This window comes from Hermetia illucens, chromosome 4, assembly GCF_905115235.1.
Source record: "Hermetia illucens chromosome 4, iHerIll2.2.curated.20191125, whole genome shotgun sequence".
NCBI classification, from domain to species: Eukaryota; Metazoa; Arthropoda; class Insecta; order Diptera; family Stratiomyidae; genus Hermetia; species Hermetia illucens.
In genome coordinates this window covers 36,133,617-36,150,449 of record NC_051852.1, presented here as the reverse complement: position 1 = coordinate 36,150,449, position 16,833 = coordinate 36,133,617, and the positions used below count along the sequence as shown (strand labels likewise).

The following is a 16,833-nucleotide window of genomic DNA, read 5'->3' as shown; positions in this document are numbered from 1 at the left end:
CTGAGGCATCGACGAACACGGCTAGAGGTGCACTTCATTGAGGAAATTCCAAAAGAGTAGCGTCTACCAGCTGCTGCTTAAACGGTTTCTGGAAACCACACAACAACTCGCAAATCCTTAATCTTAGGGCCAGACAGGAAGCCGTTAAGTAATATCTGGGGGGGAGCGGCTTTGAGTAGGAAACGATGATAGAAGTTTACTATCCCCAAGAACCTTCTTAGGTCTTTGACAGTGGAAAGCTCTCGACCGCCTGCATGTTGACTGCGGTTAGGGCCAAGAAATTTCAGATGCTGCTGGAGAAATTTGCATTTGTCATCGTTGGGAACGAAGTGTTGAAAAATTCACTCGAGATGTGCTAAATGGTAGAGGAGGTTTTTTGGAGTATCGTTAAAATTGTAAGGGGTGGTATATTTCATATCTTAATCCACAATCTTATGTTTATACCAGTGCATGCCGGAGCTCGATGTCCAACGCGTCGCGCGGCTACCCAAATGCCCATTTCTCGAGGCGGCCGTTGAAAGGGTTCGAGATTGCTCTCTCGAACGCAAAGCATCCACGGCAGCTACATTGTTCGCAAGCGCGGCCAATTGCCTCTGCCGTCACGGCGGATTCGCGGGACACCTCCGCAATCACTGGGCGCGCGTGCACCTCCTGTATCTTATCCGCAGTCGCGGTCAACACCCCAAGAGAGTCGTCGTCTGCGCACGCTAACATGGCTTATGTGTCCTCCAATAGTCACTGAAGCCACAAGGACTTTAGGAGTTCCGCACCGATCTTGTCCTCACCCAGTTACTTCATTTCCCGAGGCAGCCGGGTGGGTGTGCAGTCGTCAAGTCTTAAACCTGTCAGCAAGTTGTTCAGCTTGGTACGGTCGAGAGTTGTTTTCTGAAAATTTGTAACAAAAAAGGTGCTGACATTAGCTTCGAAATTAAACGATGGTCCTTTACTTTCGCCTGCGTGGGGCTATTGGATCTGATCCCGAAATTGTCTCCGCGATTCGACTGTCGTTCAGTGGACGGGGCATTCTGAGAAACTAATAGTTACAATCAGAGCGACATATGATGGTCCTAAATATCACGCGCTGCATCGGGATAAAATCTCTGAGGAATTTGAAGTCACAGACAAGATCCGATATGATGACACCTCGACCACGATGATGGCATCTGTTTGCTCTCTAACCGAGTCATAGACATTGACCAAATCGCTCTTTGTTTGGAAAAGGAGACAGTAGGAGGAGACAGGGGTAGCACATAGAAAGTGACCACCACTCTTACTCAAAAGCTCCAAGCTTTCGTCAGTTCGTGTCTGCCTTGTGCTATCGGAGTATTTTGACTCAAGACAATAACTAACAAAAACTTGACGGACGTTCTGAACAAGGAACTTGGTGGGCCGTGGATGTGTTGATCTGGAAACGGAAGTAACAGTGGGTCAAAAATTAAAGAAGGACAATAACTCTATTGCGAGAATCCACTATGTTAGGATGGCTGACGAGAGAGGCGTCCTAGAACAACATCCCGGCCTGTATGACTCTCACCCCGGCTCCGATTTTCTATTACTATCGGGTTCGAAACCAGAGCAACTATTTCAATTGAAATGTTTAGTTATTAGGCAAAACAATTAACGAGGAACTCTAACCAGGCCATACTAGCGTCGTGATGATTTTTCTATCTAGACTATTCTATACAACGCCATTAAGGGGACAACTTTAATCACTGCATGCTAAAGTCACGGCGCTGATTAGGTTTTCCACTATGATATGTCTGTTAGCTTCATCTTCGAACGATGCCTTGCCACAATAAGTGAAAAGATTGCGCCTCGAAGGAAAACAGATAATCAAGAATTTTTCCGGTATAATCAAGAATACGAGGTACTAATCCAACCAAATCCTGCGAAGTTCTTAGCTAGATACCCTGAAATAAGATCAGAGAGGAGAACTTCCTCCACTTAAGTCAGTTTCCCTATACCTCCTTATAAGAAGCAGGGATAATTGCATTTTCCATAGAGAGGAGTATATTGGTCACCTCCCCTATATCTAAGGCGTTTAACTACCAAAGCAAAACGGTGCACACTGCTCCTAACCCATTCTTCCAAAGGTAGTGCTTACCCCATCTCTTCACTTCTGCTGTTCTGAAGGGTCCATCATCCTTTAAGCTTAAAGTATTCAGGACTCTCATGATAAAAAACCTCTTTGCCAGTGGCGGCTCCAATAAAAATATAGAGATAAGAAGCTACTGATATCTCATAAAGATATGACGATTATATCTAAACCCTCCTTGTATGCAAAATTGTTTACTTCTATTACGATCTGCTGATTGTGCTTCCCTCCAATCTTATTTAGGAATTTCCATGCCCTAATGTTTGGTTAATCTAATGTGTCCAGATCCGCTCTTCCTAGATATCTAACCCCTCACGCTGACGTACATCGAAGTTTCGCAGAGAACTAAATACAAAAAGAAGCCAATTGTATTTGCTAAGATAGTGGTTACCCCATTAGCGCATTAGCAACATTGAGGAGTTAATCGGAATCGGATCTCACTCACTCCATCTGGACTCACAATCGATTTTTTTAAAACTGGTTATCGCGCATTGACGTAGAAGGAGGATGTGTCACTCTTTCAGTTTCTCATGAATCAGATTGACGAATGCGAAGTCGTTGCTCTAAGTTGTTTGAACGTGTCTATTTTCTGTTAAAGTTTAATTTTTTTCACTGGTAATTAACGAGTTTATCAAATAAGTAATATAAATAGAAGATAAAAGATAGCTACTGCTTGATAATATCTATACTTCTCCCAATATGCCATTTAGTCAAAGCCAGCGAGTTTTAATTTTAGAGACTTATATTAAAACCAAATCATACGAACAGGTTCAGACTATATTCAAAGAGGAAAATCCAGGCGTAAATCCTCCGAATAAAAGCGCTATATCGAGATTGTATGCAAAATTCAAATCAACAGGAAGTGTAGCAAATCAGCCACATAATCGGCGACGCACGGTACTTACAGAGGAAAAAGTCAAAGAGGTTTCAACTTTATTACAAACCACGCCTAATGAACCAATTGACAGAGTAAGGCAAGAAGCGGGTTTATCATATGGCAGTATGCAACGGGCTGTAAAAATGCTGAAGATAAAAAAGCCGATACAAGCCAGGAAGAAGGATACCTCTAATTCATCTAAACAGTCCCCCAGGAGGACGCAAAATTCTCCAAAAGCAACCCCAATGCAAAGACCGAACTCTAGAAAAATGAGAAAACTACAATTTAACTCCTGCAATCAATAGTCCTTTTCAGGACTAACAAGTTTTCTCTCAGAGAGTATTCAAATGTTGTAAGAAATTTTGTGCCCTCAGTAAAATACGGCGAGAACTTGAACGTTACAGTTTTTTATTCCGCGCCACCGAGAAATTTCCAGGCCCGGGAGAATGCTCCTTCCAACCCCCTTCACTATCTTGAATGACTCCGACACAGGCGCCAAACTTTAAGCCAGAATATCCTATAACATTGGGAAAGTCGTCATTGGAAACCTGCTGTTTTGCTAGTTGAAGCCGTTGACAATAATTGGACTTCTATCATTTTCGGCGGCTACTGGTGCTAAGGAAATGAGAAAACCCTCGAGCTTCAATTATTAACCACTGCCTCCTTAATTCCCACTATCCTACCGTTTACAAAAAGAACCAGAATTCACGTAAGGAAGGTAACCACATTAGAAGACTTATTTCCACGTACTTTTTTGGGTTTTTTTTAGTGAGAAGGATTAATTGCAGTTCATTCAAATTTAGACATTATAACATATTAGTCATATTTTAATCATTTTTTTAAAATTTGTTTGAATAATTTATTATTTGGTAATGATCTGTTTATTAGTTTTTGAGTTAGAATTCCAGCAAGTGTGAAAAACGTCATCTGAGAAAAACGCAGTAAAAAAATTATTTTAAAAACGGCCTCTAGAATATGAAGACATTTCTCACTCCTAATTACAAACAAAATGTATCCGATATTCACTCGTTTCTACGCCCAGTAAATCTAAAGTTTCGCTTTGAAATCGACAGTTGAGCCAACGATCTAAGCGATAAAAAAAGTCGATTTTGAAAACCTCCTAATGTGGTCTCTTCCCTTAACGACGGGCATCCGTCGTGGTTTGATGCGCGAACAAAAACTGAAAACACTCACCAGCTCTCATGTCAGCATCAAATTATTGCACTTCAGTGGCTCTTCTCATCGGCAGCAATATAACTGTCAAACGTAATGCTTTTGTTTATCCGCTCAAAGAAACAATCTCAGGCATCAGTGACTTTAATGTTATGATTTTCAATATCCACCCATAATCCCTAAACTCCAAAAGGTAAACTGGAAAATAACTAATGGAATCCTCAAATCCAAACTCGATTCACCCTAGCTTCCTCCTTCATAGGGCGAAAGCTATTTAGAAATAGATACTCTCCGTAGAACTGAAACCCCTAATACCAACCACCGCCCTATACGCCTCTATCATAATGAACTAAACCTTGACACATTTAGGGAAATCAATAAAACTCTGCCTCATCTAGGTAAAAATACACAACACCCACAATAATGCCACAAACCACCTCGCTTCCAGAAAAGGTGAACATTCTTGGTAACACACAATACCGCATCTTCAAAGGAAGTCGGGGAATCTATAATCTAACTTGAATTTGACCCACAGTTCAGTCACATCCTTTTCACCCAACATCTAAACCTTTCAACCATAGAGAAAAAATCTCTTCTCCCCCAATGCCCACTTATCGATTGGAAGAGTGCTAGCATAACTTCTATTTCAAACAAGAACCTGAATCCACTTAACCTGGACAGCTGGAGGCCTATTTCTATTGTATATTCCTCCGCCAATAAATCCCTTATCGACGAGCAGTGTGACTCCAATAGTACTCTTCCCGAATTTTAATTCAGTGGCTAAGCTAAATACTCAGTTCAGCACTTCTTGCCCTCAAGACTTCTGAGTATCAATTGGAGAAAACCCATCATGACCTGCCTTCTAGATATAGGGAAAATGAAAATAAGAATGTCAAAAATGTCGAGTCCACTACCTCGAAGTGACAATAAACACTCGTCTTTCCACATACCCTATATTTTGAAGCAGATATCCCGAAATATTCCTCATTTTCGTTTTTATTTTCTAGTCCGATCACTTCCCGTTTCAAAACGAAGGCAGTTCCAAATATATTTGCAATCGTCTCCAAGTCTCGTGGATAGACGTCATTCTTGCCTTTCATGCTTTTTTGATTAAGTGTCAGTCACATTTCAATCCCCCCCCCTAAATTGTTTACCTGATGCCCAAAGTAAAGTGACCTTCTACAGCGACAGTTGCCCTCATTGCCAATTTTTGAACCTTCCTATGATTAGTACTCCCTTATCTTCCGATTCCGCCTTCTATCTGACGCAACCCATCCTACTCCCGATTATTTTTCTATCCTTTGTCTTCAATGGATAGAGGTGTTTTCGACATCTCCAAAATGATACGTGTCTATATCTTCTTTTCTGTATATTTTTGTTAATAATTACTAGGTATATCAAAAAGTTCGCGGAACGCTATCTGTCCATCGATTTTAGAACTAGAGTTTAGATCACATTTTAACATTACGTCTATCATTGTGCCATTCTAAGTTGGCATGTCAGTGCATTTTGCAACAATGGAAAACGTCGAACATTGTGCAATTATTAAATCGTTTCTAAAAAAAATTTGAGGTCCATTTTTTACCGAAATGATAAATCTGATCTTTCGAAAGCAATGGTTTACAACAAGATTGAGAATTTAAAAGCTGTCCCACAAGCATTGAGGACGATACGCTTGCAGGCCGCGCAAAAAGTGCTTCAGAAAATATAAAACAATACAGGTTTCGGAAAATCGTTGAGTGAGACAGGAAGTGGTTCATCAACTTGTGCTCAAGGTGTGGGACAACGAATCAATGCCTGACGACTGGCAAAGAGGCATTATCTGTCTCATACATAAAAAGGGAGATATCACACAGTACAGCAATTATAGAGGTATCGCTTTGCTGAGTACCATCTATAAAACATTCTCCGCTATCTTGCTAGGCCGGATAGCCCCATACGCCCAGGCAAATCAGCAACAGATCAGATTTTCTCTGTGCGGCAAGCGAGCGATGGAAACTGGAAACTGTTGGAATATGGCCATCAGTTGCACCACCTCTTCATCGACTTTAAAGCCGCCTATGATAGCAAAGCCAGGGTAAAACTGTACACGGCCATGAGAGAATTCGATATGCCGACGAAATTGATAAGATTGACTAGGCTGACCCTGACCAATGTGCAAGGCCAGATAAAAGCAGCAGGATCACTCTGAAGACCATTCGACATCAACAACGGTCTACGACAAAGGGATACCCTATCATGCGTCCTCTTTAACCTGGCCCTCGAGAAAGTGATCCCTGATGCTGAGGTAAATGCAAGAGGTAAGATCCTCTTTAAGTCCACTCAACTACTGGCCTATGCTGACGATATCGACATCATGGGAAGAACGACCTGAGACGTACAAACTGGCTTCATCCAGATCGAGCAGGCGGCACGAGATCTTGGACTGCACATCAATGAAGACAAGACAAAATATATGGTGGCAACGTCAGCACCGAAAACCAACCAACCAACAACATCAAACCGCACTGGTCAAACGGGAAGAATAAAGATAGCAGACTACAACTTTGAGACCGCTGATAATTTCTCCTATCTAGAATCGAAAATCATAACCGATAACAGCTACGATGATGAAATCCGCGTACGGTTGTTGGCTCCCAACAGGGCCTCTTTCAGCTTACAAAAACTGTTCAGCTCGAAACGTCTCACCATAGGGTCAAAGCTCTTATTGTACAAGACAATGATCTTACCAGTCCTCACGTATTCCTCGGAAACTTGGGTTCTCAGCAAGAAAAATTGCAAACTGTTGGCCGCGTTCGAGAGAAGAATCCTCCGAAGAACTTTTGGCCCCCTACATGAGGATGGACGATTCCGTAGACTACATAACGACGGAATCTATTAGCGATACCATGACCGTCAGGTTGTGGATAAAATCCGGCTCAATAGGTTACGGTGGGCGGGTCATTTAATCCGTATGGATGAGGACAGTCCAGTCCGGAAAGTCTATAAGGACAATATCTATGGACGGGGCAGGCAGGGCTTGAGATGGAGCGATGGCGATGGCGAATTGGTGGACCTCGGCGCAAAACCGGTATATCTGGAGTTCCTTATTAAGACAGGCCTAAACCGGATACCGGTTGTTGCACCGTTAATGACGATGATGAGACAGGAAGAATTAGTGGAGGCCATAGACATCCCAGCGAACAGTGCAAGCAATATCTTAAGTGAAATTTTGAGTTTCTGAAAACTGTGCCCATTTCTTAACAATGGAGCAAAAACGCTTCCGAATGTGACTTTCTCAACAACATTTGGAGCGTATAAGGAAAAATAAAAAAGATTTTGTGCGTCCATTCATCACTATGGATGAGACTTGAATGCGTCATCATGATCCTGAATTGAAACGAGAAGCTGAGGACTGCTGCTCTTTTGAATCTTCGGCATCGAAGCGGGCTCATGCGCAGAAAAAGGTGTAGGGTCAGTGCTTTGGGTTGGTAAGGGAATTATTTTAGTGGATTACCTCCAAACTGGTTAAACAATAAACCAAGACTATTACTGCAACCTTTTGGACTAGCTGCATATCAAAACTCATGTGCAAAAGACTGATTTGCAGAAGAAAAATGTGATGTTGCAACAAGACAAAGCATGTGCAGCTCATAAAACCATAGCTAAAATCATGGAATTAACAATTGTTGCAACATGCACCCTATTCGCCAGATTCACCTTCCTCTTGCTTCTGTCTGCTCTCACACCTAGAAAAACTTATTATTTCATCAAATGAAGAGGTAATAGCTGCCGCAAACGAGGTATTTTGCAATTTTCCAGAAAACCACTACAGGGATGGGGTCCCTAAATTAGAGAAAAATAAAGTAATTTTTACAACTATAAATCTGCTTTTTCATTACCATTCCGCGAACTTTCTAATATATTTAGTTAAACTAATAGATCATATCTAATTTAGTTTGACTGTCAATGTAGTCAGCAAGTGAGTTGTAAGTTTAATGTTACGACATGATATAAAATGAAAAATGTTGATTCTCGAAAAAATGTAGCATAACATACTAAGCGAAAATCATGGATAAAAGTCATTGGAAGATCAGATTGCAACATTGCATTAATTTATCTAGAAGTGGAGTAAAGAAGCGGGTGGAACCGATGAAGCATGTTGGCGAACAAAAGTTAAATCCATTCGAATTTTACTAAAAGCTACTTCGGAAGAACCGACGATTATTCAATCCCATTATTAGACGAACGTACCAGCAGAATAAAATATCTCAATTGACAACTTTCCTTAGATCCTACGTATCCATTTGCATGTGTCGTCAAATGCATTCCTACGAAACCATTCCCAGCGAGTGGAAGGAATAATATATATTTGTCAGAATTAAGGCCTGAAAACTATTTGGAGCTCCCTATATCCATGAAGCATTAAATAAGATTTAATATTAAATAAAAAGATCTCCCTTTAATATCGCTTGCAACCTATCTTTATTATTCTTCCGCAGGTCATTTTCGTTCATTTCGTTTGTGAATTTGCTTTCCACTTTCATCCTTCAATAAGTACGAAACTACAGAACAAGGATCCAAACTATTATAATCCCTTTAAATTCGGTAATTTGTAATAAAACACAGAAATACAGCAGGATCAGCGCAACCTCGATATATCTAACTTTGCTTCCGGAAAGGCGTTTTGCGTACATATGCAGGTCGCACGAAAATTTCTGAATAGAAAATGGTGAATCGAAGCTCTTTTGTGGGGGGATGGGTTTTTGGGCTGGTTTGGATATAACACTTTATATTTTGTCAAAAATTATAGATAATTTGGTATTTTGAAATGAAATAAAGTGGAGGAAACTAGCGAAGAAACTGAACGGAGTGAGAGTCAGTTCGTAGTGATCTGCCGACGATGTATTGAGAACATGCAATATTTCATTGCGCTTCGCGCGAACACGTGGTCGTTTCATATTTGTAACTATCATGCTAAGTGTAGCTAAGGTGCAGTAGAATACTCCAGATTTACTCATTTCAGGGAGAGATCTTTAATTAATCAAATAAACTTTAAAAAACATGACCCTTCAAGTTGCGAACGCCAGATAACCGACATAATGCATACAATATCTCAAAGCCATTAATGAAAGATTAATTGAAAATGGTCAAACTAGAAAACGCAATTTATCTAGACTTTAATTTTATTTACTCTAGTGCCATTAGTAATGCAGCCAATGGATAATTTGCGGAATGTTGGAAGCAAGTCTAAATATTTTTCAATATGAACTTGAAATAGAAAATTCGCAAATTCGGTGCCGCTCTTCCAGATTCTCATGAAATGAGGCAACTTCTACACAGTGGGCACGCAGTTATTGTCAAACTGTGAGTTTGTGTTTTCATTTCGAGGTTTAATCGTACGTTCGGTAGTTTTCGCTATGGCAGAAGAATCAGCACCAGTCGCCGCTCCAGCAGCAGCAGCTAGCCCGAAGAAGGGAAAGAAAGCGGCAGGTGGACCAAAGAAGCCGAAGTCCAAGCCAACGCATCCCCCAACTTCTTCAATGGTGAACGCTGCAATTAAATCGTTGAAAGAACGTGGAGGCTCGTCGCTCCCGGCCATCAAAAAGTACTTGGCATCCAACTACAAAGTCGATGTCGACAAGTTGGCACCTTTCATTAAGAAGTACCTGAAGGGCGCTGTTGCCTCCGGGAAATTAGTGCAAACCAAGGGCACAGGTGCCTCTGGTTCATTCAAACTTCCAGCTAAGGAAAAGAAAGAAAAGTCGGCGAAACCAAAGAAGGCAGCGGCAAAGAAACCTAAAGCTGCTGCGAAACCAAAGAAGGCGGGGGAGAAGAAAGCAGCGAAGCCCAAGAAGCCTGCAGCAGCTAAAAAGGCAGCATCGGGCGCCGCGAAAGCAGCAAAGAAGTCCGGAAGTGTAAAAGCCAAGGCGCCAAAGGAGAAGAAACCGAAAGCTCCTAAAGTAGCGAAGAAGGCACCAAAACCAAAGGCGGCCGGAGCAGCAAAAAAAGCCGCTCCTAAGAAGGCAGCAGCCAAGAAGTAAATTGGAAGTGGCGCAGGCCTATGCATCCATAGCATTTCCCTACAAAACCCAACAGTCCTTTTCAGGACTACCAACTATTGTACAGAGAGTAAAATTCCATATAGGTTTAGGAACCTAGTTTGCTGAGTGGTCCCGTCTTCTGCTTCCTTTTTTTTGAGCAGCACCGTGCCCTGAAGGGAGTGCAATTGAATTTGAAGAAGAATTAATGAGAATAACTTTCTGCTGTGCTCTAGAGCTTCCAAATGAGGCTTGTTTCTTTTGGAACCTAGTGTCGCGCTCGGTTTATTGGTTTCGCCATGAGACGATCCAATGGTTTCATCGATACTTTATTGAATGAGTGGTCCATTGCGTTACTGATAAACACGAGAAGGCCTAAGCTTTGGTCAATGCACGCGACTCTATTCGATTGATCAAATTTGTTTCATCCCCACTTCAGCTAATTAAGTTAGGTGGTTCTGGTTTTCTGAGTACAGCATGGTCCCAATGCCTATGCGGTGCCCAGAAGAAAGTGTATTGAAAATGCAACTTAATAATGGGAGCATTTTGTATCCCTAGAGCCTCTTAAGAATGAAGATGGAAACTGGATTTCGTGATTTGCATAAATGAGGTGGAACCTCTTTCACATTCGACCGATTGAAAAGCTTAATAAATATAATTATACAAAGAGTGGGGCTTCATATACGTTTAGCTAGCGTCCTTAGTTTGCTGAGGGCTTCTGGCCTCTGCTTGCTTTTTCGAGTACAGCAGAATGCAAATGTCTGTGCAGTGCCCCTCGCTAGAGCCACTTCCAAATGCGGCTGTTCCTTATGGTACCTAGTGACGCGCTCGGGTTCATTGATAGCGCGTTGAGGCGACCCAGCGGTTTCGTCTATATTTTGTTCTATTAGTGGCCCGTTCAGATATTGCGATTACTGAAAATCATGACTGATCGATTAAGTTACATTTGATGCGGTGCCGATGCCTCAGGCAGGCGCTGCGGGGCGATCGACTCAGTTCGATCAAATTACTGTCGTCCCCACTTCTGTAGCCTAATTATTAAATAGCTTCACGAACATCCATCTTCTAGAGATTGGCTAAATAAAAGTTTTCCTTACAGAAATATGACATCCAATCCTCACTCATTTCCCAGATACCACGCACCGCACAAAATTTGCAGGAACTTCAGCTGCCACCAAAACCCGTTCAGATTAGCACATCAATTTTCCTGTTGTATGAGGCGGAACTCGTGGAATTGCGCTTTATTGTCCCCATTTTCAGCAAGACTAATTTACCGACGTTTTGTTAGTTCCTCCGTATGTTTGGATGTTTCGTGATGGAGAGTCTTCCTAACTTTGACCAACTTTTATGCTAGCAACACGTAACAGAGGTTTGTTGAGAGACCTGTGTGGATCTCCCCGTGTTATTTAGGATACTATATTTCTGTAAGGAAAACTCATTTAGCCAACTTCTACAAAGATGTTAGTACAGCTACGCAATGAGTGGCTGAAATGGGGACGAAAAAAATTCGATGAGTCGAACCGAACCGACCGCCTGCATCGAGCGTAGCTTAAGTTTTCTCGTGTTTATTAGTGACGCAATGGACCACTCATGCAATAAAATATCGACGAAACCATTGGGTCGTCTCTCTTGTTCCAAAAGGAACAAGCCACATTTGGAAGCTCTAAGACACACTCTCCTAATTCTTCCTCAAATTCAATTGCACTCCCTTCAGGGCACGGTGCTGCTCAAAAAAAAGGAAGCAGAAGACGGGACCACTCAGCAAACTAGGATCCTAAACCTATATGGAATTTTACTCTCTGTACAATAGTTGGTAGTCCTGAAAAGGACTGTTGGGTTTTGTAGGGAAATGCCATGGATGCATAGGCCTGCGCCACTTCCAATTTACTTCTTGGCTGCTGCCTTCTTAGGAGCGGCTTTTTTTGCTGCTCCGGCCGCCTTTGGTTTTGGTGCCTTCTTCGCTACTTTAGGAGCTTTCGGTTTCTTCTCCTTTGGCGCCTTGGCTTTTACACTTCCGGACTTCTTTGCTGCTTTCGCGGCGCCCGATGCTGCCTTTTTAGCTGCTGCAGGCTTCTTGGGCTTCGCTGCTTTCTTCTCCCCCGCCTTCTTTGGTTTCGCAGCAGCTTTAGGTTTCTTTGCCGCTGCCTTCTTTGGTTTCGCCGACTTTTCTTTCTTTTCCTTAGCTGGAAGTTTGAATGAACCAGAGGCACCTGTGCCCTTGGTTTGCACTAATTTCCCGGAGGCAACAGCGCCCTTCAGGTACTTCTTAATGAAAGGTGCCAACTTGTCGACATCGACTTTGTAGTTGGATGCCAAGTACTTTTTGATGGCCGGGAGCGACGAGCCTCCACGTTCTTTCAACGATTTAATTGCAGCGTTCACCATTGAAGAAGTTGGGGGATGCGTTGGCTTGGACTTCGGCTTCTTTGGTCCACCTGCCGCTTTCTTTCCCTTCTTCGGGCTAGCTGCTGCTGCTGGAGCGGCGACTGGTGCTGATTCTTCTGCCATAGCGAAAACTACCGAACGTACGATTAAACCTCGAAATGAAAACACAAACTCACAGTTTGACAATAACTGCGTGCCCACTGTGTAGAAGTTGCCTCATTTCATGAGAATCTGGAAGAGCGGCACCGAATTTGCGAATTTTCTATTTCAAGTTCATATTGAAAAATATTTAGACTTGCTTCCAACATTCCGCAAATTATCCATTGGCTGCATTACTAATGGCACTAGAGTAAATAAAATTAAAGTCTAGATAAATTGCGTTTTCTAGTTTGACCATTTTCAATTAATCTTTCATTAATGGCTTTGAGATATTGTATGCATTATGTCGGTTATCTGGCGTTCGCAACTTGAAGGGTCATGTTTTTTAAAGTTTATTTGATTAATTAAAGATCTCTCCCTGAAATGAGTAAATCTGGAGTATTCTACTGCACCTTAGCTACACTTAGCATGATAGTTACAAATATGAAACGACCACGTGTTCGCGCGAAGCGCAATGAAATATTGCATGTTCTCAATACATCGTCGGCAGATCACTACGAACTGACTCTCACTCCGTTCAGTTTCTTCGCTAGTTTCCTCCACTTTATTTCATTTCAAAATACCAAATTATCTATAATTTTTGACAAAATATAAAGTGTTATATCCAAACCAGCCCAAAAACCCATCCCCCCACAAAAGAGCTTCGATTCACCATTTTCTATTCAGAAATTTTCGTGCGACCTGCATATGTACGCAAAACGCCTTTCCGGAAGCAAAGTTAGATATATCGAGGTTGCGCTGATCCTGCTGTATTTCTGTGTTTTATTACAAATTACCGAATTTAAAGGATTATAATAGTGTCGATCCTTGTTCTCTAGTTTTGTACTTATTGAAGGATGAAATTGGTAAGCAAATTCACAAACGAAATGAACGAAAATTACCTGCGGAAGAATAATAAAGATAGGTTGCAAGCGATATTAAAGGGAGATCTTTTTATTTAATATTAAATCTTATTTAATGCTTCATGGATATAGGGAGCTCCAAATAGTTTTCAGGCCTTAATTCTGACAAATATATATTATTCCTTCCACTCGCTGGGAATGGTTTCGTAGGAATGTATTTCACGACACATGCAAATGGATACGTGATGTAAAAGCAACTGCGCCAGAAACTATCTACCAAAAGGAGAGAATAAGGTTTGGAGCTTATTTGCACTATTTGGTAGGATCTAAGGAAAGCTGTCAATTGAGATATTTTATTCTGCTGGTACGTTCGTCTAATAATGGGATTGAATAATCGTCGGTTCTTCCGAAGTACCTTTTAGTAAAATTGGAAATACAGGGCGCGGCAGCATAACTTCCTTTTTTAAAATGCGCGCCACTCAGTTAGTTGATGTCATAGCGGAGCGCTAGTGGGCTCGTTCAAGAGGGGATACTGTAAAGTTTTGTCTCGACACGGTTCAGTCGCCATCACGCGTTGGAATAGTGAGGAGCGTGCCTTTGCCGTTGAGGTTTACTTTTCAAGCGGATGATCGGTTATTGCAACACAGCGTGCATTTCGGAATCGCTTTAATTTAGCCCCGTTGGTTCCCGTCCCAGACCGCAAATCAATTGTTACATGGGTCACTACATTCAGACCAACTACAAGTGCGACCAAAGGAACAACTGGAGTCCCTCGGCCCGTTAGATCACCTGAGAACATTGAAGCAGTGAGAGCGTCAATGTTGCGATCGCCACGGCGTTCTGCGCGCAAACACGCATCTGCCCTTGGACTATCCGATCGTTCTGTGAGAAGAATTCTTCGTGATGATCTTGATTTTCATCCCTATAAGATGGCGATAGTGCAGGAACTTTCAGAACGTGATTTCAATTCTCGGATGGACGCGTGTGAGCTTCTTCTTGATGTCGTTCCCGAGAGTGCTATTGTTTTTTTTTTAGCGATGAAGCCCATTTTCATTTGTGTGGGTCGGTTAACAAACAAAACATGCGCTACTGGGCTGACACCAACCCTCGAGAATTGCATCAAAAGCCTTTGCATTCACCCAAAGTCACAGTGTGGTGTGCAATTTCCTCAGCTGGAATTATTGGTCCCTGGTTTTTTTGAGGAAAATGAGGTTACAGTGACAGTGAATTCGGACCGGTATGTAAACATGCTACAGATTTTTTTTTTCCCACGGCTAGAAAATTTGGATTTTGGGGGACACTTAGTTCCAACAAGACGGTGCAACAGCACACACTTCAAGAGCATCGATGACTGTTTTGAGGGAACATTTTCCAGAGCGCCCTATCTCAAATAGAGGCGATTTGGAATGGCCGGCACGCTCTCCCGATCTGTCCCCTTGTGATTTTTTTCTATGGGGTTTTTTTGAAATCCCGTGTTTATATGAACCGTCCAAGAGCCCTACAAGATTTGAAGACCAACATCCAAGAAGAAATTGCCAACATAACACCTGCTATGCTAACAAGAGTCATGACAAACGCCAGAAATCGGTTTACGCAATGTATGGAGAATGGGGGACGTCACCTAACAGATTTGATCTTCAAAACAATGTAAATAAAAACTTTAGACATGTACCTACATTATAAAAAATAAATAAATATTTTCCGATGCATACAATAGTTTTGATTGAGTTTTGAAAAAAGGAAGTTATGCTGCCATACCCTGTATATCGCCAACATGCTTCATCGGTTCCATCCGCTTCTTTACTCTATTTCTAGATAAATTAATGCAATGTTGCAATCTGATCTTCCAATGACTTTTATCCATGACTTTCGCTTAGTATGTTAACATTTTTTCCAGAACCAACATTTTTCATTTGATCATAACATTAAACTTACAACTCACTTGCTGACTACATTAACAGTCAAACTAAATTAGATATGATCTATTAGTTTAACTAAATATATTAGAAAGTTCGCGGAATGGAAATGAAAAAGCAGATTTATAATTGTAAAAATTACTTTATTTTTCTCTAATTCAGGGACCCCATCCCTGTTGTGGTTTTCTGGAAAATTGCAAAATACCTCGTTTGCGGCAGCTATTACCTCTTCATTTGATGAAATAATAAGTTTCTTTAGGTGTGAGAACAGGCAGAAGCAAGAGGAAGGTGAATCTGGCGAATAGGGTGGATGTTGCAACAATTGTTAATTCCATGATTTTAGCTATGGTTTTATGAGCTGCACATGCTTTGTGTTGTTGCAACATCACATTTCTCTTCTGCAAACCAGTCTTTTGCACAGTTTTGATATGCAGCTAGTCCAAAAGGTTGCAGTAATAGTCTTGGTTTATTGTTTAACCAGTTTGGAGGTAATCCACTAAAAAAGTTCCCTTACCAACCCAAAGCACTAACCCTACACCTTTTTCTGCGCATGAGCCCGTTTCGATGCCGAAGATTCAAAAGAGCAGCAGTCCTCAGCTTTCAATTCAGCTTTCAATTCAGGATCATGATGACGCATTCAAGTCTCATCCATAGTGATGAATGGACGCACAAAATCTTTTTTATTTTCCCTTATACGCTCCAAATGTTGTTGAGAAAGTCACATTCGGAAGCGTTTTTGCTCCATTGTTAAGAAATTCGCACAATTTTCAGAAACTCAAAATTTCACTTAAGATATTGCTTGCACTGTTCGCTGGGATGTCTATGGCCTCCACTAATTCTTCCTGTCTCATCATCGTCATCAACGGTGCAATAACCGGTATCCGGTTTAGGTCTGTCTTAATAAGGAACTCCAGATATACCGGTATTGCGCCGAGGTCCACCAATTCGCCATCGCCATCGCTCCATCTCAAGCCCTGCCTGCCCCGTCTTCTTTTTCTACCGTAGATATTGCCCTTATAGACTTTCCGGGCTGGACTGTCCTCATCCATACGGATTAAATGACCCGCCCACCATAATCTATTGAGCCGGATTTTATCCACAACCTGACGGTCATGGTATCGCTCATAGATTTCGTCGTTATGTAGTCTACGGAATCGTCCATCCTCATGTAGGGGGCCAAAAGTTCTTCGGAGGACTCTTCTCTCGAACGCGGCCAACAGTTTGCAATTTTTCTTGCTGAGAACCCAAGTTTCCGAGGAATATATGAGGACTGGTAAGATCATTGTCTTGTACAATAAGAGCTTTGACCCTATGGTGAGACGTTTCGAGCGGAACAGTTTTTGTAAGCTGAAAGAGGCCCTGTTGG

At 41.8% G+C, this 16,833-nt stretch overlaps 2 protein-coding genes across 2 annotated transcripts; one reads left to right on the top strand and one right to left on the bottom strand.

The window, feature by feature from the left end:
* Positions 1-9,146: 9,146 nt before the first annotated feature.
* LOC119655976 (histone H1-II-like) lies at positions 9,147-11,864 on the top strand. Its single transcript, XM_038062210.1, has one exon. The coding sequence runs from the start codon at positions 9,545-9,547 to the stop codon at positions 10,166-10,168; it is 624 nt and encodes a 207-aa protein (XP_037918138.1). The 5' UTR covers positions 9,147-9,544; the 3' UTR covers positions 10,169-11,864.
* Positions 11,865-11,967: 103 nt separating this feature from the next.
* LOC119655977 (histone H1-II-like) lies at positions 11,968-13,068 on the bottom strand. Its single transcript, XM_038062211.1, has one exon. The coding sequence runs from the start codon at positions 12,671-12,673 to the stop codon at positions 12,050-12,052; it is 624 nt and encodes a 207-aa protein (XP_037918139.1). The 5' UTR covers positions 12,674-13,068; the 3' UTR covers positions 11,968-12,049.
* Between the last annotated feature and the right edge of the window lie 3,765 nt (positions 13,069-16,833).

Coding starts and splice junctions, on each gene's coding strand:
- LOC119655976 (XM_038062210.1), top strand. CDS start 9,545: ATGGCAGAAGAATCAGCACCAGTCGCCGCTCCAGCAGCAGCAGCTAGC.
- LOC119655977 (XM_038062211.1), bottom strand. CDS start 12,673: ATGGCAGAAGAATCAGCACCAGTCGCCGCTCCAGCAGCAGCAGCTAGC.